Source organism: Marmota marmota, unplaced genomic scaffold (assembly GCF_001458135.2).
Source record: "Marmota marmota marmota unplaced genomic scaffold, marMar, whole genome shotgun sequence".
Taxonomy (NCBI): Eukaryota; Metazoa; Chordata; class Mammalia; order Rodentia; family Sciuridae; genus Marmota; species Marmota marmota.
Window position 1 is genome coordinate 11,043,883 of NW_025999977.1, and position 27,366 is coordinate 11,071,248.

A 27,366-nucleotide genomic window follows, 5' to 3' on the forward strand; every position below is an offset into this window, starting at 1 on the left:
GGGGTAGAGAGAGAAGATGGGAGGGGAGGGGAGGGGAGGGGGGATAGTAGAGGATAGGAAAGGTAGCAGAATACAACAGTTACTAATATGGCATTATGTAAAAATGTGGATGTGTAACCGATGTGATTCTGCAATCTGTATTTGGGGTAAAAATGGGAGTTCATAACCCACTTGAATCTAATGTATGAAATATGATATGTCAAGAGCTTTGTAATGTTTTGAACAACCAATAAAAAAAAAGTCAATCAAGCTTAATATATTTTTATTTCTCTAGTAAAAGTTCACAGTCTATAAAATAAAGATTTAACTGCAATTTGCTCTTTTTTCCATTAAAGAAAGCACCAAATAAGGATAGCTCTCTTCAAGTTAATGTTTAATTGCTACACTGACAGACTAAATCAAATACCTAAATGACATGAAAATTTATAGTCCTTGTTACTTTTTTCTTTCTCGAATAAATAAAATGTCATCAGATAAATTAGAAAATTGTTTCCTTACTATGACTTATGATTTATTTAACTTAAAATTTGGTTTCTATAAAGTAGCACTCTTCTAGAGTTTTAATAGAAAGAGAACTGTTAAACAAAGTTAGAAGTTAGATATCACCTGCTGTATAGCGTACTTAACCAAAGAAAGGTGAAATTGTTTTCCTTCATTTTGTACTATACTCCTTTCCTTATACATCTTTAACAGCTGTCACAAATATTATCTTAATTCCTCAACTTTTCTAACCTAAGTAATGCTGACAAAACATTTATTTATTTCTAGCATTCAATTTAGATATCTCAAGACCAAATGTTAATAATTTGTTTTATTAAAAATGTGCTTCAAGAACAAAATTTCCATAAATTAGTCTTTAACAATTCAAAGAAGAATCTTTAATTGTAAAACAAATGAAAAACAATGAGAAACTTTTACCTTTTTAATTTGAGGGCTAATATGTATATATTAGAAAAATAGGTATAAGATAATAAATTTTACTACATGTACTTATTTTTTTCTGCACAGGGTAAAGATTTCCATTTTAAATAATATGTTTGTTACCATACTGTCATTTCAAAAAAGGGCTTCCTAAGAAGCTGTTAGCAAAGTTGTATTCTGGGTATATAGATATAGTTTAATCTGAACTATTCTTGAGTTACTTGTTTGAAAAACACAAATCTATAAGAAAGATAAAAATACTAAATCACAATTTTTATAAAAATTTTTGACAATATTTATAAATGTATTCTTGCATACCTATATTCCTGATAGTATTAATCTGTAGTATGATCACAGCAAGTGTATGAATTTTCCAATTTTATGGGGAAATATTCAGTGTACTAAAACTTGTTTAAGATCATTATTAAGCATAAAACAAACAAATAGTACTATTACATTCTAAATGGCAAATGAATATTTTATTTATAGTTTCAGGAGTAAAAACTAAATCTAAAAGAAATGCATAGTCAATATGACACATTTTCAGTGTTAATGAACATCCAGAATATGAAATTTCTGCCCTAGGTAGAAGCAGAGACTATATGAAAAGATTAAAAATCATTACTATTAGAACTGATCATATTATTAAGTACAAACTCAAAAGACTTGAGTCTTTGTTGGAGAAAAATGTAAATCTTTCATATCTTCTGATTTGTCCAGAATGAAAACTAGTTGTATTGCAAAGGATAAAGAATTATACTCTATCATTCTAGAACCATTTCCTTCATTAAGCTTCTAATGACCTTTTCAAGTTGAATTTTTATAAATACAAGAAAAGATAACGTCAACTGTGGGTAAAAACATACTACTACATAAAGTAAACCTAACACTGGATAAAACACAGATCAGAAAATTTTTATTATTCAGTTTACTTAAGAGTATAAACCATTAGCCTTTTTGCCTGTTTTCATATTTGTTATCACCCAATTTCTAAAGATTTCAATTAATCTAGAACTTTTAGAAGCACTAATGATTCCTTATGTTGTAAACCATGCGTTCTACAATTCATCAGTCTTATTTTTCAAATAAATTTCGGATTTAAATATGATGAAAATGACAGCTTTCCACAATCTTAAAAGCCCACCTCATGGTCCAATAAATTGTAAAGTATAACCAGGTCACTCGACCAACTAGTGTAAAATACATAGAACTTTAATAATTCCCATTTAGAACTTTAATAATTTCTAGCAGCAAAACACCTGGAATAGATAATAACAAATATTTTCCTTCAATTGAAGATTAATTTTTTTAAGAAATAATTTTAAAAAGAATTCCAAAGTATTGTTCAACTGCACTCAAATATGAAAGATATCAAAGATCTTGTTTATCTCCACTTTTCCCTGAGGAATCAGGTGCACTCGGAACCTTATTAGTTTCAACAAAAACAGATTCAAAGGCAGCTTCCTGTTCATCCAAAGAATTGGCAGCCGCGGCTCCTTTAATTAGTGTTGGGTTGGTAAAAGATTGTTGCTGCTTAGAAATTTTACTTGATTCCACCGTTTTTCTACCTCTTCTTTTACCAAGAATTTTGACATAATTCGCAGGTATAAGTCCTGTTGTTTGACCATCAAGACTAGCCAGAAGCCAACCACGCACTTTGGGTTGTTGTTCTGATGGAAAAAAGACAATTTTGTAATTATACTTTGGATATCCAACAATATTAATGGTAAATGTTAAGTAAAATCTATATTGCAATTTTATAAATAACATCTGAACAAACAGTACATGCATGTATATTCAAAATCAAATGCTGAGTGGGCTTAACAGTTCAGGATTTTTTTTTTCTTCCCCAAGACAGGGTCTCACTATGTTACCTAGGCTGGCCTCAAACTTCAGGCTCAAGCAATCCTCTTGCCTTAGGTTTCCGACTGGGCCTACAGGCACACATCACTATGCCTCACTTTAAGTCCATTCCTATATTTTGTATTTTTTTATTTTCTACTATTTCTTTTTGACTTGAAGAATAAAACAGTAAAAGTTAACCTCAGCAGGTCCACTTATAGTGTAAGCAGATTCAGTTCTCTCAAAAATCTAAAAACATCAGTGTCTTTTTTATTAAATTTGAATCTAAGGAATATCTAATACTTTTACTCATTTGGGTAAGTTAGGGGCAAGATTAGAAAGTAAATGTATACTTTCTCTCTTTTAAAGAGATAGGATTGCACTATGTTGGCCAGGCTGGTCCTAAACTTCTAGTCTCAAGTGACCAAGTGACCCTCCTGCTTCAGTCTCCTGAGTAGCTAGTAATTCAGGGACATGCCAACAACACTGGTTTTTAAAGACACATACAATTTTATGCAGTCAGTTTTCCTTATGTAACTTTTGGCTCAAATATAAACTCATTCCATGTGATTGTGATAACTAATCCTGAAGATAGTGAAAATTAATTTTAAAGATGGGAAAAATTTGAACATTGAAGGTATTTTTTTTTTCCTATGTAAAGAGTGACTAAAACTAGTAAGCAGCAAAGAAAGTTTCCCTTAATATATACTCCCATGGAAAAGTTAGCCAGAGTGGTTAAAAGCATAGGCTCTGAAGTCCGACAAACTCAGACTCATAGTCCAGCTCTACCAAATTTTAGCTTTCTGTACTGGACAATTAACTCATTCTATGTTTCTTCACTTGTAAAATAGGGTTAGGATAATAAAAGGTGACTTTCTGTAATAATCGTGAAGTCCCCACAAACACATTTTTTTTTTAAATTTTTTAGTTGCAGTTGTACCCAATACCTTTATTTATTAATTTCTATGTGGTACTGAGGATCAAACACAGTGCCTCATATGTGCTAGGCGAGCGCTCTACTGCTGAGCCACAACCCCAGCCCCAAACACATACATTTTTAAGAAATAAATTCATGAAAATCCTGGTTGTTCTTCCTGAAGAAAAGTGAATGAAAAGATCATTTTGTCTGAAGTCATTAAAAACTATTAGTGACCTGGTCCAAAAATAAATCTGAGATATGTATTAATTTCTTGCTAAGGTTCTCAAATACTTTATAATGATAATTCTTAGGATACTCATGATAGAGTTTCTTTTTCCTTTTTTTGTGGTACTGGGGATTGATCCCAATGTCTTATACATTCTATGCAAGCACTCTACCACTAAACTAGAACCCCGCTCTTTTTATTAAAAAGTTTTGAGACAGGGTCTTGATAAGTTGTGCTGGTTGGCCTTGAATTTGTGATCCTTTGGCTTAGCCTCTCGAGTGGCTGAGATTGTAGGCACGCACCACCATGCCCAACTCATGATGGAGTTTCTGAATTAAACACTATTCAAATAATGAAAGCCAAAGGACAGACAGAGACCCTTAAAAGATATTAAATAATTCCTTTGGCTTACTGGATTTGCTACATTTAGTCCTTAATTCATACTGTTGTGTGGGGATTAAAAGAATTTGTAATTCAAGTGTTTACAAAAGTTTACAAAAAACCATGTCAATGAAATATTATTGGAACAGAATGGTGGGGCATTTCTCCTGACTTCTTCAGATTTGGAAGGTGAAAAAATAATACAAAAGAGAAATTCCAGTAGCTACCTCAAAATTAACTAACATGAACAAGATCCTTTGTTGCTGTTTCTAATACTATATTTATAAATACTAAAAATTCAGATGTGATTCCAATTCATTCATGATTTGTTACCTTTGAGAGCTAAGTTTAGCATATCACCAGCACGGAAAGAAATTTCTTCTTCAGATACAGCAGCAAAATCATATTCTGCTCTAGCAACTACATGGTCATCCTCACCATTTGCCCAGTTGATGTTGTCTATAAGCCAAATTAAGAATTTAAGTTAGTAAAACATGCAAAAGGAAAATATAGATCTTTTACTGTCTATGGCTTATAATTGCATAAATATAAATTGCATAAATTCATTTACCAAGAAAAAAGTCTTTCATTCCCAAATAAATTTTATAGTGAATGCTATGTTAAGTAAACAGTGTATTCACTAGGCTATTTCTTATGAACTTTATCCTTTTTGTTGAGCTAAAAATTCTAGCCCCCTTGCTTTAAGTATTTTAGATTTTGCAGGCCAAAAGGAAAATATAGAATGTTATGATGAAATCCAAAATTGTAATAATGAGTTTTCTTTCTTTTTGGAAGGGGGTAATATAATTCTACTACTAAGACAGATGGAATATTTTGGGGTGAGGGTAGTATTTTGCTTCATTTGGACTAGACTGCAATATTCATTTGTTAATGCTAAATTAAATGATATTTTAGGTATTTCATCTTTGTCAATGTCTTTTCACACAATAGGTACTGCCAAATCCTGATACCAATTCATTCATGAGCATGTGGTGTTAATTAAACATATGCATTACTTGGGAGATTAATAGTCTAGAATATAATTCTGTCAAATTCTTCCCTTGATTTTGCCTTTTACCAAGTCATTACATTGCAGATTAATCACTTTTGAATAAAGACTAAGTGCAAGCTCCTCAATTACACAGTTAAATGGATTCCTAAATATGGAATTTTTCTTTGCATTAGAAGTCTAAAAGTTACTTCTGGCATTGTAGTTTGAGTTTGGAAAATCTATCTGCTGCAAATTTGTGTGGGACTTGAGATATCACTTCTTATTTTAATTTCTGACAGTCTGGGAGATGTATAAAGCAGTGACATTATTTGTAATTCAAATAATGTGAGCACTGTCAAAATAACTTTACTCCAGTGTAAGTTTTTACACACAGGTACTATTCTATTTTATGGTTTATGTTTAATTCATTAAGGATATTATATAAGTTAATAGCAAAAGTTTATTGTTAAAGCCATTTATGTTTAATAATGGTGACTGAGGATGGTTTTGTTTAGGAAAATTTCAACCTTGGCCTCAATTAAAAAATAAGTAACAACCCCTGTTAAGCTCCTGAACTGCTGTATAGTAGGTAAAGTCAGAATCTTCAGTTTCTACATATGAAAAACTCACATAACTAATAATAGTTATATCATAAAAGTAAATAAATTTTAACTTGATACTATTTATTCAATAATACCTGATAAGTTCAAATATTTTCTGCAATATCCCTGCTGTAAATTTTGTCCAACTAATCTGCCTTCTGCTCTACCTATATTTTCACACCATCAGGTGCAATACATCTTAGTAGATTCCACCTCAGTTGAATTAGTGTTTCAATTCAACTATTTTTGCCTGTAGTTACACCACATAATATTCACTGAGGCTAAGTCACTTCAAATTCATCCATATTCCTCAAAACAAACAAACAAACAAACAAGAAAAACAAAATAACAAAAAACTCAGCACTATTAGCATCTATCCGGTCATTACAAGTTTAGGAAAAATATTCAAATAACTTGCACTTTCTTGTTTTCTAAGTGCTGGGGATTAGACCCAGGGCCTTGTACATGCTAAGCGCATACTCTGCTACTGAGCTATAGCCTCAGTCCTTCATTTGCTTTAAGTTGGCTATGCTGTTCCAAATGCTATTAACGCTTCAAGAAGTTGTTCCTACTGAAAGCTAGTAAGTCTTTAACGTTAACTTTTTCTGGACATATTTCTTGGCAGTTGCAATCACCATCAGTAAACAGCTTTCCCTGATTGGCTAACAAATGAACTTTTCAGAAAGTTATTTTAATTGCAGCCTCATTTTCCTTTTCCTTTTTTATGGGGGAGGGTAAGGAAATTTGCTATGATAACAGATTTCTATTTGTAAAGTTCCTACTGTTTCTGAGCATTGATTTTGTGAATAGTGCTCAGTCTGGTAATGATGTACATTATATTTATTTTAAAAAGCTAGAGTGTCACTGCATAGTAAGTAGTGCTTTACCATCTAATTCAATAACAAAATAATCCATACTATACATATGACATTCAAAATCTACTTTTCTCATGTGTCAAGTAAGCACTTGTGAAAAAATTTTGTGTTGTAACAATGTATGTACAGAAAAGAATATGAAGCAATGAGAGTATCACAGATGGTCTCTGTGAAAACTACTCAACTCTGCTCATATAACACAAAGCAGCCATAACAATATATACAATGAGTATGGCTGTTACGATAAAACTTTACTCAACATGTGCTAAGATTTGAATTTCAAATCATCGTCAAATCAGAAATTTTTCTGATTTAAAAATATTTCTTTAAATTTCTTCCAATTACTGAAAAAATATAAAAAAATTCTTAACTTATGTGTTATACAAAAACAGGAGCAGGCAAGATTTGGTCCATAGGCCATAATTTGCAGACCCCTCTTCTAAGTAGGCAAAGTCATAAGACCCAAGTTTCCTCCATTTCATTTACAAAAATCTCTTTGTATCATAACCCATTTCCCCTTCTTTTGACCCTGCTTTTTACCTGTTTCCTTAGATCATATTCTCTTCTACCTCCTATAAAAGGCCTTTTCTTTTTTTTTTTTTTTAAACAATCTCACTCATTTTTTTTTTTAGAGAGAGAGAGAATTTTAATATTTATTTTTCAGTTTTCGGCGGACACAACATCTTTGTTTGTATGTGGTGCTGAGGATCGAACCCAGGCCGCACCCATGCCAGGCGGGCGCACTACCGCTTGAGCCACATCTCCAGCCCGTAAAAGGCTTTTTCATCCTCTGTCTCTTCCTGATCTCTAATCACTCCTTCTCTACGACTTCTTTTACCCTAAAAACATACTTCAGATCTAACTTCTTAAAAGACAAAACAAAAAGCTGAAAATAACTACACTGACAAACTATTCTTCTTCTCTTCTATTCACTGTTCATCTTTCCTTTTAAAATTTGAGTTTATTTATTTTGGGTACTGGGAATTGAACTCAGGGGCACTCAACCACTGAGCCACATCTCTAGTCCTATTTTGTATTTTAGAGACAGGGTCTTACTGAGTTGCTTAGTGCCTCACTTTTGCTGAGGCTGGCTTTGAATTTACGATCCTCCTGTTTCAGCCTCCTGAGCCATTGGGATTACAGGTTTGGGCCATCGTGCCTGCTGAGTTTATTTACCCCTTCCGCCCTTCAAAAGTTTCCATCTTGGACCTAGCATGTTTGAGGCACTGGGTTCGATTCTCAGCATTGCATATAAATAAAATAAAGGTCCACTGACAACTAAAGAAAAAACCCTATCTATCTATACATATATATAAAATAAAAAAAAGTTTCCATTTTTTCCACTCTACCAAAACTACCTGCTGGAGCTTGATGTCCTCCAACTACCAAATCTAATGATCTTTTTTCAGTTCTCATTCTTATTATAGCACTTGATATCATTCATGATCTTTCTTCCTGATCTTAAAACTTCCTCCTTCCACTTTTGGTTTTATAATGCAGCAAAAACATGGTTCTAATTTTGTTCTTGGTGATTTCCATCTTACCCTCAGTTATGGTTTAGGTATGAGGTGTCTCCCAAAAGCTCATATGTGAGACAATGCAAAAGGATTAAAAGGTGAAATGTTTGGGTTATAACAGCCTTAACTTAATCAATTCATTAATCCACTGATAAGGATTAACTGGGTGGTAACTGCAGGTGGGCAAGGGTATGGCTAAGGAAGTAGGTCATTGGGGGCATGGCTTTAGAGTTTATGTTTTGTCCTGGTGAGGAAAGCTGTTTCCTGGTAACATATCCTGAGCTGCTTTCCTCCACCACACTCGTCTGCCATGATGTGTTGTCTCTTCTTTGGCCCAGAGCTATGGAGCTGACCATCTATGGACACGGGCACCAAATAAACTTTTCCTCCTCTAAAATTGTTCTTATCAGGTATCTTGGTCACAATAGCAAAAAAGCTCACTAAAACATCCTCTCTTCTTTCCTATTTCTTTACCATTGTAATATAATCCACTTACTATTTCTTCTATCATTTCTTTTTAAAAAATATTTATTTTTTAGTTGTACACAAAGATATCGTATCTTTATTTTTTAATTTATTTTTCTGTGGTACTGAGGATGGAACCCAGGACCTCACATGTACTAGGTGAGCGCTCTACCACTGAGCCACAACTCCAGCCCCTTCTTCTATCACTTCTATGTACATGACTCATATATCTTATTTTTTACTTCTTTCCTAAGATCCTATCCTGCCTTTTAAACTGCTCTCTGAAACTTTCTCAAGTTCCACTTAAATGTTCCATTGACACATCAAACTCATTAAGTCCAACCCCTGTATTCTTCCCCCCTTGCCTCTTGCGACTCTCATTTTGTTGCCACTATGCTGACCTTACTGTTCACTTGATGGGCCAGGCACACTGTCACTTAAATACCTTTGCAATTTTGCTGCTCACTATGCCTCAAACACTTTTCTCTCTAATAGCTGTAGGACTTATTCCCTCACCTCCTTCAGGGAGCCCTTTTCTGACTATATGTAGCAATGTAACCCCTCTTCTTCCTCCTGATACTCCCTAACATTCTTGCCTGCTTTATAATTATTATTTTTTCCTATAGCACTTATTACCTTCCAGTTTACTCTAAATTTTATTTGTTTACTGTCTCCTATCATTAGATTGCCACAAGGGCAGGATTTTTCAAAAATTCATCTTTTATTTTTTAGTGGCATTGGGATTGAATCCAGAGCCTTGAAAATGCCAGGCAAGTGCTCTTCCACTAAACCACATCCCCAGCCCTTCTTTTATTTATTTTTTTTATTTATTTATTTTTTTTAAATTTTTTATTGTGGGTTGTTCAAAACGTTACAAATTTCTTGGCATATCCTATTTGACACTTTGATTCAAGTGGGTTATGAACTCCCACCTTCACCCCATACACAGATTGCAGAATCACATCAGTTACACATCCATTGATTTACAAATTGCCATCCTAGTGTCTGTTGTGCTCCGCTGCCTTTCCCCTAACCCTTCTTTTATTTTTTATTTTGAGACAAGGCCTTGCTATAAGTTGCTCAGTTTAGACTTGAACCAACAAAATAAAACAAAAAACAAAGAAACAAAAAACTACCAATAAACCCCAAATGAAGTAAGATCTTCCACTATTAAGCTTCAACATAATTTCTCAACCTTATTTCTTAACATCCTTCTATTCAAGGATGAATAGGACAGCTAATATACGACAGCTGCATAACAAATCTCTTATTTTCAGCCTTTTACAAGCTGTTCCATCTGCTTGATAGTATTTTAACCCCACCTATTTTGTGTGTGTGTGGTAATGGGGATTGAATCCAGGTCCTCATGCAAGCTAGGCATGCACTCTCTCACTGAGCTATATCTGCTGACCTCCTTTCCCCATTTCCTTACTAGTGGATGAAATGTTATCTATCTTTCAAAAACCTAAGGCAAATGCCATTTCTTCCTGGATAGCAGGGCCAAAAATATTAGCTTCACTTTTCTAGCACTTTGTAACAGTTCATAGAACATGGACTTAATAGACAAGCAGCTTGGGTTTTGTTTCTGGTTCTGCCTTATTAAAGATGTGACCTTGGACAGGTGATTTTTCTGAACCTCAGTTTTGCCACTTGTAAAATGAGAATAAGTCTTACTTTTGGATTTGTGAAATAATGAGATTATAATACAGAAAATACCTAACACAGTATGCTGCATATAAAAAGAGGCTCGAGAAACTTTGTGTCTCCTTAACTGTCCTAATCCCTACTACACTTTGTCTCATTATAATTACCTGTATATATATCTTTTTTAAAAAAAATTTTTTAGTTGTATTTGAACACAATATCTCTATTTTATTTATTTATGTGGTACCGAGGATCGAACCCAGGGTCTGTCACATGCAAGGCGAGCTCTACCACTGAGCCACAACCCCAGTCACTGTATATGTATCTTAATCACTTCCCTCCCAAAAAGTTTTAGAAAAATAGGGATTATGCCCTATGCATCTTTTGTATCCTCCACAGTACCAAGTTCAGTTCCTTGTAAATAGTATTTAGGAAATGTATGTTAAACTGAACTAATACTAAATCGGCAAATTCGTCTTTGTGACATTCCTTTTCTAATTTTGAAGTTCTTAATGGAAAATAACTAGATCAAAAAGTAAATACAAATGAATAAAAAGAATGTTAATTTAACAAATCTAAATTATATGGTTGTCTGAACCTGTTCCCTTATTCTTACCTGTTACTTCATCACTGTGGGTAGATAAAAGTTTCCAGATGAGATAAGGACCTCCGAGGATAACAGCAAAAAACAAAAATATTGGCCAAGATTTTGCTGAGTTAGCTGCTTGGTCCTCCGCACCAAGACAAGCCACAGTTCCTTCACTTTCTGCCCACAGGTCCTCATTCTCAGAGCCTCTTCTTAAACCCATCATCCACTGTAACCGTCTATAAAGATATCTTATAGTCCTAACTAATGCAAAAGCTGAAAAAACCTTTGTAAAGTGTATTTTTAATCGGGAGAAGTGATTTGCTACATCCAATACAGCCCTAAAACTGTTATAGACAGCTGAAAAAGTAGCATCCATCATCATACTGACAGAGGCAAAGGCATGTACAATACTTTCAATGGACTGAAATGCACCTCTGCTGCTTTCTTCAGCTTGCTGAACAAATCTACTGGGTGGAAGATCATCTACACGGAGGCGGTTATAGCCCAACCCATTATATCCATAACTATAAGGACTATAGCTTCCATAAAATGAATTTCCATAGGTGCCATATCCAGACGAAAATGAACTATATGCAGGTCTGAAAGTGTTCACACTGCTGCTTCCTGTCTGCTGTGATGGCCTTGGAAGAATAGGTGGGGGCACTCTGGTAAGTGTTGGTTGTCCAGGCCTTGTCAATAAAGCAGGACCCAAGTCAGCAGATCTAAAACCAAAAATTATTGAAAACAGTTACTTAAGCACTCAATAAATTCGATTCAAAGTAACTATTAAACATCTTCTATATATTTGTTTAATAAGCAGTGTGATGACAGATTCTATGTGAGGATGTTTTAGGGAGTAGTTACCCTTTATCTGTGATTTTGCTGTCTATAGTTTCAGTTATTAGCAGTCAATGGTGATCAGTACAGTACAATATTTTGAGAAACAAAGAAAGAGACCACATTCACAATATATTGTTAAAATTCCTCTTTTAATTATTAGTTATTGTTAAGCCCTTACTGTCCTTAATTTATAAATTTAACTTTATCATAGGTATGTATAGGATTTGGTACTATTTGTGACTATAGGTTGTCCATTGATAGTCTTGGAATGCAAAGTAGGGGGACGAATTTAAGGATTAGTCTCTAATAGCCAGATGCTAAGAATCTCATTGCCAAAACAAATTTAAAAGAAGCTGACCAAACTTTATTTTCCTGTTCAGTTATTCTGACATTATTATCTTCAATCTGTGCCTTCTTAAGACTCTTACCCATTTCTTAAGATTAGTTACAAACAAATATTTGTCCATCCTTGCACCAAAATGATACTATCTTAACTATTATAGTTTAATAATAGGTTTTAAAAAATATTTATTTTTTTAGTTGTAGTTGGACACAATATCTTTATTATTTTTATGTGGTGATGAGGATCGAACTCAGGTCCTCTCACGAGTGCTCTCCCACTGAGCCATAATCCCAGCCCTTAATAATAGGTTTTAATATCCAATAAAAGAACGTCTCCCACATTGTTCATCTCCAGAATTGTTTTGGCCATTTGAGCCTTTGCACTTCCATATAAATTTTACAATCAGAGCTTCAAGTTCTACATCTCTCCCACCAAAGCCTATTGAGATGCTGTTTGAGATTATATGGAATCAACAGGTTAATCTGAGATGAATTCAACATCTTTATAATATTAAATGTTTCAACCACAAATATAATGAAAACTATATTACTGAAGTCTTTTAAAGATGTTTCTCAATGTTTTAAAAATAACTTTAAGTCTCAATAATATTTTATTGTTTACTATGTAAAAGTTTTTAAAGATTTATTTCTATATATTTGCTTTTTTGATGCTGTTATAAATGGTATCTTTCTAAAATCATTTAGTTGCTGTTAGATAGAAAAATGAATTTTCAAATATATGGTCCTTGTATCTAGCACCTTTGTTTTGGATCCTTTTATATTTTCTAGAATATCTGAAGTCACATCACATATGAATAATGACAGATTTATAATTTCCTTTTTTATTTTATATATATATATATACACACACACACACACACACATACACACACACGTGTCTGCCTATCTATCTATTTATCTATCTATTTATTTTTGTACTGGGGGTTGCCTGGCTTAGTGCATGACAGGCAAGTCTCTACCACAGAGCTACATGTACATCTCTAGGCTCCTTTATTTTATTTTGAGACAGGGGCTTGGCTAGGTTACTCAGGTTGGCCTCAAACTTGCAATTTTCCTGTTTTAGCCTCCCAAGTAGCTTGGAGTTTAGGCATGTACCACTGTACCTGGCTTTCAATTTTACAGGTTTGACTTACATCCTTGCTTCATTCTGACTTCAAAGGGAGAGTTTTCAATGTTACCATAAATTATGATGTCTGCTGTAGTTTTTTTAAAAAGAAATTTAGTAGTTTTCTATTGCTATTTGTTTTTTTTTTACTATGAATGAACACTATTTTTTTGCCATTATACATGTATTCTTTTTTTGCATTACAATTCTTAATACACATATATACCACAAATTTTCATATCTCTGTTTGTTTATAAGGTATGTTGGTCCCAAATTCAAATCTTCATACATGTATTTTGTATAAGGGTGACCATAGTCATCTTGAGAGATGCTGGGAAATCATTTAATGATTTAATGAGAGATGATTTCCCAGCATCTCTCAAGATGATTATGTGATGTTTAGCTTTTATTCTCCTAACATGGTAAATTACATTACTATACAAATGTAAAAGGCACCCTATGTTCCTGAAGTAAAACCAAATGGGCCACACTGTATTGCTGGACTTTGTTTGGACCTGGACAGACACAGAGGCTCGTTCCATAGCTTGGCTATTGTGAACTGTGTTGCTATACACTTGGATACGCATGTATTGCTATAGTTTACTAATTCTTTAGAATAGTAGCTAGCAGGATTTTCTCCCATTTTGTAAGTTCTCTCTTCACATTCTTGTTTCCTTTGCTGTGCAGAAACCTTTAAATTTTATGCCAATCCACTTCTTAACTCTTAAAATTATTTCCTCAGTTTTAGCGGTCTGAGAAAGTCATTGCCTGCCCTTATGTTAGGGTATTGACACTATGTTTTCTCCAGCAGCTGCATGGTTTATGGCCTAATTCTGAGGTCCCTGGTCCACTCTGAGTTAACTATTGTGCAGGGTGAGAGATAAGGATCTAGTCTCATTCTTCTACATAGGGATAACCAGTTTTCCTAGTATTATTTGTTTAAAAGGCCTTTGGCACCTTTGTGAAAGATCAAATGCCTGTAGATATGTGCATTTGTCTATGTCTTTTATTCTGAACCAGTGTCTGTTTTTATGCCAGTGCCATGCAGTTTTTTGTTAGTATAGCTCTGTAGTGTAATTTGAAATCAGATATTGTGATGCTTCCAGCATTGTTTTATTGGCTGAGAACTGCTTTGGCTAGGATTCTTTTATTCTTCCAAATAAATATTAGGACTTTTTCCAAGTTCTGTGAAGAATACCATTGGCATTTTGATGGGGACTGCATTTAATCTGTATATTGTTTTTAGTAATGTGTCCATTTTAGCAATATTAATTCTGCCTGTTCATGAACAGAGGAAGTCTTTCTATCTTCTTGTGTTGTCTTCAATTTCTTTCTTCAATGTTCTATAGTTTTCATTATAGAGATGTTTCACTTACTTGGTTAATTTTATTTCTGGGTATTTTATTTATTTTTTGAGGCTACTGTAAATGGGATTATTTTCCTTCTCACCAGATTCCTTATTATTTAGGGAAGCTTATGAGTTTTGTATGTTAATTTTGTAATCTGCCACTTTGCTGATTTATTAACTCTAGCAGTCTTCTGATGGAACTTTTTAGTTCCTTTAAGTAGAGACTCATCTGCAAATAGTGATAATTTGAGTTCCTCCTTTCCCATTTTTGTTTCTTAAAATTTGCTTCTTTTGTCTAATTTGCTCTGGCTAATATTTCTTATACTATATTGAATAGGAGTGGTGAGAGTGGACATCCTTATCTTGTTCCAAATTTTAAAGGAAATTCTTTCAGTTTTTTTCCCATTTAGTATGATATTCAATGTAGGTATGCTGTATTTAGCTTTATGATGTTGAAATAAGTTACTTTCATCCCTAGTTTCTGATTTTTTAAATCATGAATGGGAATTGAATTTTGTCAAAGGCTTTCTCTGTACCATTAAGATGATGGTGATTCTATTTATATGGTGAATTACATTTATTGATTTTTATATGTTAAACCATTCTTGCATCCTTGGGATAAAACCAACATGATCATGATGCATGATCATGATGTACAATCATATTATTTGTTGAATACAATTTGCTAATTAATATTTATTAAGAATTCTTGCATCTAAGTTCATGAGGGATATTGTCGGTAGTTTTCTTCTATGTGTCCTTATGTAGTTTGGTATAAGGGTAATACTGGAAGTATTCCATCCCTTTCTAGTTCATGGAATAATTCAAGAAAAATTGGAATTAATTCTTAGTTAAAATCTGTAGAATTATACTGAGAATTCATCTGGTCCTGGGCTCTTGTATTTTGGAAGCTCTTTATTACTATTTCTATCTCACTGCTAGTTATTGGTCTGTTTAGGCTTTCAATGTCCTCTTGATTCAATTTTGGCAAGGTTATACACGTCTAGAAATGTATCCGTTTCTTGTAGGCTTTCCAATTAACTGGAGTGTAAGTTTTCAAACTAGTTCCTAATGATCCTCTGGATTTCTGTATGTCTGTGGTGATTTCTCCTTTTTCATTTCTAATTTTATTAATTTTGGTCTTTTTTCTTTTGGCCAAGGGCTTATTAATCTTATTTATCCTTCCAAAGAACCAACTCTTTGTTTCACTGCTCCTTTGCATACTTTTTTTAATCCTCTATTTCATTGATTCTGGCTCTGACCTTTGATATTTCCTTCCTTTAACTGGTTTTGCAATTGGTTTGTGCTTGTTTTTCAATGACCTTGAGATTCGTCATTAGGTTGTTTATTTGACATATTTCTAATTTTCTCATATATACACTCATGGCTATAAATTTTCCTCTCAGAAGTGCCTTCATGAGTGCCAGGGATTCTGGTATGTTTTCCACTATTCTTCTTTGATGTGAAGAATTTATAATCTCTTCCCTGATTTCTTCTATCACCCATTCATCATTTATCCAAAAGGATACTGTTCAATCTCTATGTTTTCAAGATTTCTGCATGTTTTTTCCTGGTATTTATTTCTAATTTCATTGCATTATGATCAGATAAGATGCAAGGGATTATAACATTTTAAAAATATTTTCTAAAACTTGCTTTGTGGCCTAAAATATGATCTATTTTGGAGAAAGTTCCACAAGCAGCTGAGAAGAAAGTGTATTCAGCTGTTGTTAGATGAAATATTCTATAGATGTCTATTAAGTCAATTTGATTCATAGTAATTTTTAGGTCTTAATACCTAACTCTGTATTGAATAATATGTATGCATGATCTATTTATTGGTGAAAGGTGTGTTGAAATTACACAGTATTACTGCCCTGGGGTCTATCTGGGTCTTTAATTCAAGTAGTGTCTTTTTTATGTGATTAGGTCCACCAACGTTTGGGACCTAAAACTACTGTTATATCTTCTTGTTGAATTGTTCTCTTTCTCAGTATAAACTTTTTTGTCTGTTCTGATTAATTTTGGCTTGAAGTCCAATATCCTATAATTTTCTTTTGTTGTAATATTTTTGTACAATTTGGGTATTAGGGTTATACTGGCTTCTTAAAAAAAAAAAAGAGTTGGGTGCTGGTGTGTGGCTCAGTGGTAGAGTGCTTGCCTAGCACATGAGGGGCACTGGGTTCAAACCTCAGCACCAAATTAAAAAAATGAAATAAAGATATTGTGTCCACCTACAACTAAAAAATAAATATTTAAAAAAATAAAAAAGTTGGGGAGTTAAATATTTCCTTTTTTAATATTGCAGAAAAGTTTGTAAACTTCATCAGTGAAGTCTTCTAGATTTACAATTTTCTTTGTGGGAAAGATTTAAATCATGAATTCAATTCTTTTAGTACCACGCCATTCAAACTATAGTCTGTAGACCAGTTTTAAGTTTGTGAACCAGTTGTGTGAATCTATAATGAGAAAAATATGGAAAATAAGATTGTTTAAATAATTTAACAGTGCTATTTTTTGGTGTGTTTCATAAAAGTAATGATTGGCAATCCATATACTGTGAGAAAAACTGCTTTAATAGTTATAAAAATACTTTTATTTTTTTCTAAATTATACCTTCACTAACACCCCAAATCTCTTTCCTTCCTTTCTATGTTTCCATTCTTCTGTCTCTTTGTGCTTCATTCTAGATATTCTCTTTCCAACTATACTCTAGTCCATTGTTACTTCCAGGGTCAATCTTCAATAAGATAAAGAGTTTACAACAAAATGTAAATCAACAAATCCTTTTTTCACAGATAGTTTTGCTATTAAGAAAATGCTAGTTGAACTAAATAGAGGGCTTAATATTAAAGCTACATTCTGAAACAAGTTTCATATCTTATTGTGAACTGCTAGTATGTCCTTTGGGAAACAGCAGCAAGTCCACAGACTCTCTGTAGCACAGAACACATATGAAGCAGCAGTGTTCGATGTTACTAATTTTCTCTATAGTAGTATCTAATCTGTTGTCAAACCCAGTAAGTTTAATTTTGAATTTTAATTTTGTTTATATTTTTTTGTTCTAGAATATCCTTTTCTGTTTAATAACTTCTAATTCTCTCCTAAGATCCTTTCTTTTCATTGTCTTTAATATATTAAACATATTTACTTTAAAGTCTGTATAGTAATCCCATTATTTAGAATCATTATGAATCTGTTTTCTTTCCATTTATGTAATCTAATGTCTTTGTGTGTGAGGCTCTATTTTGCTTGTCTGTCAGATGTATGTGAGGAATTATAGCAATAATTTTAGGTTCTGGATGATGTTCTCTTCCTCCAAATGTGTTTCATTCTAAATATTGTTTATTATCTGATTAGGATATAATAGACACTGACAAAAATTATGGTGGTTTTCTCATTAGTAATACTTAGCACATATCACATAGACTATTGATATAGATTTTTTTCTCACAGTCTTGTACTGTTTCATAATTTTCAATAAATCTTATTTAAAAATAATAGGAAATTAAATTTAAACATCCAATAAGGAAAAAAAAAAAAAGCTTTTTCTCTTGCTTTTTCCTGGCTTTAATGTTCTTTTTATAGCATAATAAGTGCATTTAGTATTCATGGTACATTCTTGTTTTCTCTTATAACCAGCACAATAACACTAAGCAGGTCTATGACTTAGAAGAACAAATGATATGTTTTCAATGTTGAGTGTTCAAAGTCTTCTCCACTCAACTTCTTATTTAAAAATTTTAAAGAATACATACACACATTTTCTATGTAGTTTCTATGATTTTGCCATATTTACTTCTCTCTCATTCTTGTCTTAAACAAATTCTGGAATCATTTGAAATTCGAGACTTGATACATTTCCCAATACCTCAACAAACATTTCCTAATAAAGAAAGACATTTTATACAAAAATCATACTATTACCATCCTGTCATTGAAAATTAACCATAGTTTTATATCACACACATTAACAATAATTTTATATCATCTATTATCCAATTACAGTAAAAATTTATCCATTTCTTCCAAATGTCTTTATTTATAATAAAGAGCTTTGAGATTAAATTCACTTATCATAAAATTCTAAAGCATAAAGTCCAATGGTTTTTAGTTGCACACCTTTGTGAATATACTATCATATTTACTTCTGGAACATTTTCATTACATTAAAAAGAAATTCTGTGTTCATCAGCACTCATTCCCCATTTCCTATCCCATCTCCTATCTTTGGTAATGACTAATCTACTGTCTGTCTATATTAACTTGTCTATTCTGGTTATTTCATACATAGTTGATTCTTTTTTTTTTTAATTTTTTATTGTTGGTTGTTCAAAACATTACAAATTTCTTGATATATCATATTTCACAATAGTTGATTCTTGTTATTTAAGGTACTGACATCCTATAAAGTTTTTCAGAATTATTCAATACCAAATCACTACTTATAGGAGAAACAAAAGTTTGGGGTTACAGAAAATTTCAGGTCACATTTTTATCAACCAATCAAAACATATACTTGTTTTAAGTGTACTTCTGTTTAAAGGCATCTTAATATATATTGTCAGCTCATTAAGAACTCATAACCAATACCTGTAAACTCATGCCTGAATGAAGCTTTCTTAACACATGTAATTTCTTCATTAGCATATCACAGTATTCTTGTGCTTTGAACACTAGACAGCACTATGCTTCTGGGGCACTTTAAACAGTGAAATCACCATAAAAAATAAGAAAAACCCATACTAAGCAGACTGTGAAATGGACACCTGTTTACACCATGAGGGTTGAAATAAGAACTGGAAAGATGCTTTGTTTCACTTCATTTGAATGATAACTCAGGTCTTTTTCTGCTCTAAGCATGTTGACAAATGATTGTCAGAGTGTTGAGACTATTAATGTGGGCTTTACAAATAAATTTCACTGATTAGGACAAGTTGCAAATATGGGATCTACAAATAATGAGGATCTATGGTAAAAGGACTCACGTATCATGTAGTATTTTGTGAATGGCTTTTTTCACTTATCATGTTCCCAAGCTTCAATCACATTAAAGCCTATATCAGTTTCAAGTTGAGTATCCCTTACCAGAGGAGTTTGGAATATTTGCTACATGTAATGAGATTTCTTGGGAATGGGATTAAGGTCTGAACATGAAATTCACTTATGTTTCATATGCACTTTATACACTTTTCAAATGCACCTGCATTTTGACTGTGACCAATCATATAAGGAAGTGTGGAATTTTCTACTTGTGGCATCATGTCGGCACTCAAAAAGTTGGATTTTGCATTATTTTCAACTATAGATTTGGGATATTCAATCTGTACCTCATTATTCTTTATTTCCAAATTATAATTATCCATGAGTTGATGGACATTTGTACTGTCATGAATAATGACACTCTGTTCATTTATATATGAGATTTGTATGGACACATGTTCTCATACCACTTGGGTACATATACTTGGGAGTAAATTTCTGGGTCTTAGAGTAAACACTGTGTTTACTCTTTGGAAGATCTGCCAGATTATGTTCCCAAGAAACTGTACTGTTTACAGTGTATGATGGTTCCAACTTTTCTATCCTTGCCAAAACTTTTTATTATTATTATTTTTATTATTACTGCCATTCTAATGGGTGAGAAATGGTATCTCACTGTGATAGCTAATGGTGCTGAGCACCTTTTCAGGGTTTACTGACTATTTTATTTTTTATTTATCAAGAAGGAGTCTCACCATGTTGCCAAGGCTAGCCTCAAACTCAAGATCCTCCCATCTTAACCTCCCAAGCAGTTGGGATTACAGGCATACACCACTGTGCTCAGCTGTTTATTGGCCATTTAAAAATCTTACTTGGAAAAATAATATCTAATAGTATCTAATCAGACACTTTGCCCAATTTTTTTCCCCCAATTTTAAATTAACCTTTTTATTTTTTATATTTGGTACTGAGGAATGAACCTAGGGGTGATTACCCACTTGAGTACACCTCCAGCCCTTTTTATTTTGAGACAGGGTCACACTAAGTTGTTTAGGGTCTGCTAAATTGCTGAGGCTGGCTTTGGCCTTGAGATCCTCTTGCCTCAGCCTCCCAAGCTGCAGGTAACTGCCAGTGCACCTGGCCTAAATTATCCTTTTTATTTTTGCCTTATTATTTTATCATCGAACTGCAAGAATTGAAATGTCTCTTACTATTTTTATGAACAAAAATTCAGTTAAAGTTTATACACTGTATTTGGTTTTGTCTTCTCATTCTCTTGTAAACTAGAATATTTTTTTTAGAAAGTCCCTAACTTTTTTGAAGTCTACCCAGTTTTTTTCCTAGAATGTCCTACCATTCTAGATTTGTGTTTCCTCAAAAATGTTAACATGTACCTCTACCCTCTATAATTTCTATTAGACTAAGGTTGTACCCAAGGGTTTGATTACAACCAAGTTCAAAATTTTTGGCAAGAATAATTCATGGGTGATGTTTACTTCATATTATACCATATTAGGAGGCACATAATGCCAGATTGCCTCCTTATTTGTGAGACTAAGTTTGATTGTCTGCTTAAGGTGATAACTATCACCTTTTCCCATGAAAATACATTTTTCCTTTTCTAATTAGTATATAATCTATGGGATGACACTTTGGTTCCACACAAATATCCTATTCCCCAACAATTGTTCATCTGATGGTTTAGCATCCACTCATGATTTTTGCCTAAGTAAAAATTATATGTGTAACTCCAAAATGGTAATTTTCTAGTCCAGGCTAATGTATTAACAGCCTTGAATGATATTGTAAACAAATTAATAGAACTCTTAACTTTTTTTTTCTTTTACTGAATCCAACATTTAAAAAATGGAGCAAAACTTAAAAAAGATCAGTGGACGCCAAACAGTATATTCAGACTTTAATTAACAGTTTTGCTCCAAACTAGAAGCCATAATAAAGAAAATAGAAAAACAGACATATCTAGATTTAATACAAGATAAATGTGTCTATGAAACAGAAACTCAACAGAAATGCATATAGGAAAGAAGGATAAAGCAACAGGCCTACTCAGTTCTGGGTCTGGAATCAGTGACAGAATTCCAGTTACTAGGAAATAATAAAAAAAGAAAAACACTCCACTCAAATGGAACTAGTTTACTGTCTGAGGCTTGGGAGATAAGACATGTCACCTTCATTTCTAAAAAGAGGTCATAATATTTGCTGCGAACAGTTTAAAATTTTTAGAAAGTTATGGACCTAAGAAAAAGTGACTCTGATACATCCTCAAGTGAGAATATGAAACATGTTAACTACTATTAACTCTTAATCTAATCCACTGTTTTCAAACCTGAGATTTTTATGGGGGTGGGTGCTAATGGAACAGGTAGATGGAACAAGAAATTTAGACAAGAGAGGGAAATGTGAAGAAAGAGAAAAAACAGAACTCTAAAATTCTACTCAAAATGAGCTTATCAAAAATGCTACAGACATGAAGAGATTAAAAAAATCAAGAAATCAGGCCAACAAAAATCAACAAGAATAAAAATTCATTCAAGGAAAAACTAACAGTTCGGCAAAGATTCTAGATATGTTTAAAAATATCACAGAGATAAACACTGCAAGCAATATCATCTGTGAAAAAACTCATATGAATTAAAAGCATCTTAATAATGAAAAAAAATCTAAGACATGATATCCACAGCAACAGCAGCTATCTTGCAACTATGAAACAAGAAAAAAGTTTAGTTGCTATAAAAACAAAGTTGTAAGGAGTAGAGTAGAATTATAGAATTTGGGAATTTCACTTGAAGTAATGGTAGTCTAGGTAATTAGACTAACCCTACAACTGAAAAAAAGTAGAAAAGCTAGGAAAAAGAAAAATGTGTGTTTAAAGTGTTAGTGAACAGGCACTGAAGAGTTTTAGAGTCAAGATCCACAAGAAAAGACCCAGAAAGAACAACATTTTGAGATGTTTCTCCAGGGACCAAGGCTAATTCAGGAAGATGGCTGATAGGATGAGAAACTGGGCAGTGTTAGATAGAATCCCTGGGTTAAGAGGATAAACTAGAGTTTAGAACTCTAAAAGAGGAGAGCTACAGTACTCTCACACTTCAGACTGGGACCTTAAAGGGCTATATGGTTGGAGTAAGGGTGAAAAGGCTAACAGAAAATAAACTAGCCTTGGTAAGAAAACCAGTTTCAAATCAGCTCAATCCTAATTGGATTAAATTAATTCTAGATTGCTAGTGACTAGCCATTCTGGTCAAAAATAAAAATCTCTGAAGGAAGATACTATTACTAGTCCTCCAATAACTTAAAACCATCTATATGTGATGTCCATCTCCCATTAAAAAATAATTGGGCCTACATTATGATAAAATCATGTTTTTTTTTTAGAAGAGAATTATCAGATAATACAAAGAGCTCTATAGGAGATCTAGAAAATGGAGTTATTAGAGACTTTAAACAACTGTTTAATAAAAAAACTGACAATATTGGGATTTTTCAGCAGAGAATAGAAACCATAAAGCCAGATCAAATGGATCTAAAACTAAACACCATATATACATACACACACACAACAGTCCCCAAAACCAAACCTAACTCAAACAAAAAACCCCTCTGAAACATGAACTCAGTGACTAGCTTAATAGCCTACAAGGTATATAAAGAAATACAGGGTGTATATATATGTAATTTGATTTAAAGGAGTAAAGAGAGAATAGACAGAAGCAATATCTGAAGGGACAATGGGTGAAACTTCTCTCAAATTAATGAGAAATATCAAAGTCAGATTTAAGCGTCCCTATGAATACCACTCAGAATAATACAAAGAAAAACCATACCGAAACCCAATAAAGTATAATTGAAAACCCCAAACAGAAAAATCTTGAAAGCTGCCGGGGGTGGGGTGGGGGAGTTGGGTTCTTTTTAAAGGAGCAAGAAAAAGCAGACAGAAAAGAAGGAAGCCAGGAAAAGTTCAGTTCCCTTGGTGACAATGTTGAGACAGCAGATCTCTAGGCTTCTTGCTAACCAAACAGTAAGTGTCTTTAATTGTTCAAAGCACAGTAAGATATTGTTACTTTTAGCAGAAACTATTTCTGATATAAGTGTCTAATGGGAGAATAAATGGGGGAAAAACTGTGCCTAAACAATATTTAAAGATATAACTTATGAGAATTTTCCTGAATTAAAGAAAAACATGAATAAGATTAAACACTGTAGAGGAGGAAAAAATATGTCTATATATTATTACCCAATACAGCATAATAATGTCAGAGTTAGCATATGAAATCTTAAAAGCTACAAAGGGGAAGACAATCTATCTATTAAAAAAAAGACAAATTAGGAATACATTTCTCAGGCTGTAAAATTCTGAAATGAAACTAGAGTAGTACAAAGAAACAATATTTCAATTTCACCTACAAACATATATACAAAAGTCTTAAAATAACAGAATTCAGGATTGCATATAAAACAACAACTAATCAGAATTCATCCAAAAATGCAAGATAATTCAGTTTTAGAAAGTAAGTACAGTAAGCAATATTTTTATATTTAAAAAATGCATATAATCTTAACCGATACAGAAAAGCATTCATAAAATTTAATACTCTTCATAATAAAAATCTGAGTGGGACTGGAGTTATGGCTCAGCGGTAGAGCGCTCGCCTCGCATGTGCAAGGCCCTGGGTTCGATCCTCAGCACCACATAAAAATAAATAAGTTATTGTGTACAAACTACAAAAAAAAAACATTTAAAAAAATCTGAGTAAGGTAGTGAGAATTTAGACAGGGATCTATCAAAAACAAAATGTAACCATTCCAATGGAAGTCAGTACCAATACAACAATGCTGGCTAACTCTTGGTTTAGCTGTAAATAACAGAATCATTTATACGGAATGAGACAATTTCAACCAAACCATTAAAACGAATTAAAGAGTTTGACATTATTCATATTTATACTGAAAAAATATCAAGCTGGGCTTGGTGATGCATGCCTGTAATCCCTGTGACTTGAGAGGTTGAGGCAGGAGTATTGCAAGTTCAAGGCCAGCCTCAGCAACTTAGCAAGACCCTGTCTATATATTTATAAGATAAAATAAATAAAAATAAAAAGGGCTGAGGATGTAGCTTAGTGTAAAGTGCCCCTGGGTTCAATCCCGAATACCAAAAAAAGAAAAAAAATTTAGTACTCTGACACACCAGTTAATAACCAAATGGAAAGTATAAAAGAAAAGATCACATTACAACAGCAACATATATACACACATATAAAATCTAGGAATAAAATATAAGAGAAAGGGCATCATGGAGATCTTTATGACATTAATAAAGGCAAAAAAAAAAAAAAAGAACAAAATTCTCACCAACTGTACCTTACACACACAATAAAGGAGAGACTTATTTGATGTATAAATTCAAGAAAACTTCCAGTAAGTCTTTTCATGAAGATTAAGTGTAATTAAGGCAATTTTGAAGAACAGCAATGTGTGGAGCCTCTTGACATAAATACATATCAAAACTAGTTAGTTGCAGCCAGGCACACAGGTAGTCCCAGCTACTTGGGAGTCTGAGGAAGGAGAATGACTTAAGACCAGGAGCCTGGTGCATATGTGCATGTATGAAGCTCTAATTAGGACAGTGTAGTGCTAGCAAAAGAACAAATAGATCACTAGAACAAGTAAGATAGTTTCCCCCAAAGAACTACACAGTTTAGAAAACCTGGTATGAGACAGATGGCATTATAAACTAAGATGGAATATATCCAGTAAATAATGCTGGGGTGATTAGTTATGCACATAGGAAAAAAACAAAACAAAACAAAACAGATTTCGTACTTTACACTGATTTCTGTACATCAAAGCCAGTTCTAGGTGGATTAAAGATCAGAATGTGAAAATCAGAACGTTTCAAAGAAAATATAGAGAAAAGTTTCCTAATCTAGGTAGAAGTGGTTTATCTATGACAAAAACACAAACAATATGACAATTTGGGCTATATTAAAATTAAAAATCTGTACAAAAGTAAGCACAAATATAAAGACAAGCCACAGACTGAAAGATTAGCAAAACACAATGATGTACTCTCACAAACTGATAAACAAAGACAACAGAAAAAATAAAATGAAAAAATATTTTCATTTAAAAAATATTACTGCTTATATGTTTTTAAGCTTTAGATGATAATATGTACACATATATATGAAATAAAATGAACCTAAGTACTAAAGTTTAAAAACATTTTTCGATACACTAAACACAAAATAGAGACAATAGTTACTATTGAAAAGAAGAATGGCATAGTTTATCTTTTATTTTTAAAAAATCTAGTAGGGCTGGGGTTGTGGCTGCGTGAAGCACCACATAAAATAAACAAATAAAATAAAGGTATTGTGTCCATCTACAACTAAAAAAAATTTTTAAAAATCTGGCAAATATTAACACTTCTCAAGGCTGGGTGGTGAATACACAAGCATTACCTTACACCTGACCAGTCTTTGTGTTTTTTAAAACATTTCATATTAAAGAAAAAGGGGAAATCGTTAATTTTGTATCAACAGAACCTTAACATGCAAAAATGAAACCTGTATCTTCCAACAAGCAGTCTATATGAGAAAAAAGAATCACTCATTAAAAATATGGCAAAAGTGTTGACCTTACTTAACAGAAATAATTAAAGCTATTACTTGTTATGCATCTATCATTAGATATTGTATTCAAGCACTTTAGCGTGTAAATAAAAGATTACAAGATTTCAGAACATAGAATAAACACATTTCAATACATTAGGGATTTGTATGAGTTAGGACAACCTACAAGAGTATACAGGAATCACGCCACTCGAATTAAGATGTCCATTTACCCAGCAGAAAAAAAAAAATACGATCGTGAAACTTCTAATTCTGTATGTTTCAACTTTTTAAAAGTTGCAGACCGATTTGGTGTTAACTAAAAACAAAACAAAACAAAAACCTATAGGCCCTAGAAAAATACCTTTCTGTACAGAAAGGCCACTCCCAGACCATCCACAGATTTAGAATTCCTGCTTTAAAGTTCTGTCTCCAAATCTCAGTTCGAAACATTAGCTGAGTTATGCTGGAAAAGAACGCCAAGTTGGATTCCAGTTGCGTAAAAGAGACCTTTTGGGCTTTCACCAACTTCTCCTGAGGTTGTAAATAGCTTTTCACTAATGACTTTTTGCTCTCTATCATTGCGGGGGCTGCGCAAACGCCGCTCTCAACTGCTACAGTACCAAAACCTGACGCTTTAAAGGGGGTCAAGAAGTATTGCCCCCGTCCTGCAAAAACAAAAAGGCAGGAAGCCGCCCCCTTTTCTTACAAGCTGTGGCACCCAGCGAGACGCCGAAGAGCTCTAGGAAAAAGGTTGCTGTCGGATAGGAAACAGCTGTCAGACCTCGAAACCCTCTCCGGAAGCGCCCGGGTCCTAACTCTACCCCTCCACCCTCCCAAAGTAGGAGGCCGGGAGAAGGCGGTGGGGAGGTATCTCCCCCTAATAACGGCCTCAACTGCCGCCAGCCCAATCCTCGCTCCGGCCCACCAAGCTCGATCCCGAAAGAGTCCCACACTCACTGGAAAGTGGGGCCGGGTCCCGGTCCCGGCCCAGCTCCTGGAATTCGGCGGGTCTCCCAGGGTTTCGGGGGAGGGGGAGGCTGAGACGCCATCTCTCCGCCTCCGCTCGGCTCCAGCTCCGCACCGGGACTGTGCAGGCCCTGGTACACCAGCACCTCGAGCG

General features: G+C 33.5%; 1 protein-coding gene across 1 annotated transcript; it reads right to left on the minus strand.

The window, feature by feature from the left end:
• Nucleotides 1–245: 245 nt before the first annotated feature.
• Pex13 (peroxisomal biogenesis factor 13) lies at nucleotides 246–27,366 on the minus strand. Its single transcript, XM_015479640.2, has 4 exons — nucleotides 27,204–27,366; nucleotides 11,000–11,694; nucleotides 4,623–4,748; nucleotides 246–2,591 (listed from the first exon to the last, which is right to left on the minus strand). The coding sequence occupies exons 1-4, from the start codon at nucleotides 27,293–27,295 to the stop codon at nucleotides 2,293–2,295; spliced, it is 1,212 nt and encodes a 403-aa protein (XP_015335126.1). The 5' UTR covers nucleotides 27,296–27,366; the 3' UTR covers nucleotides 246–2,292.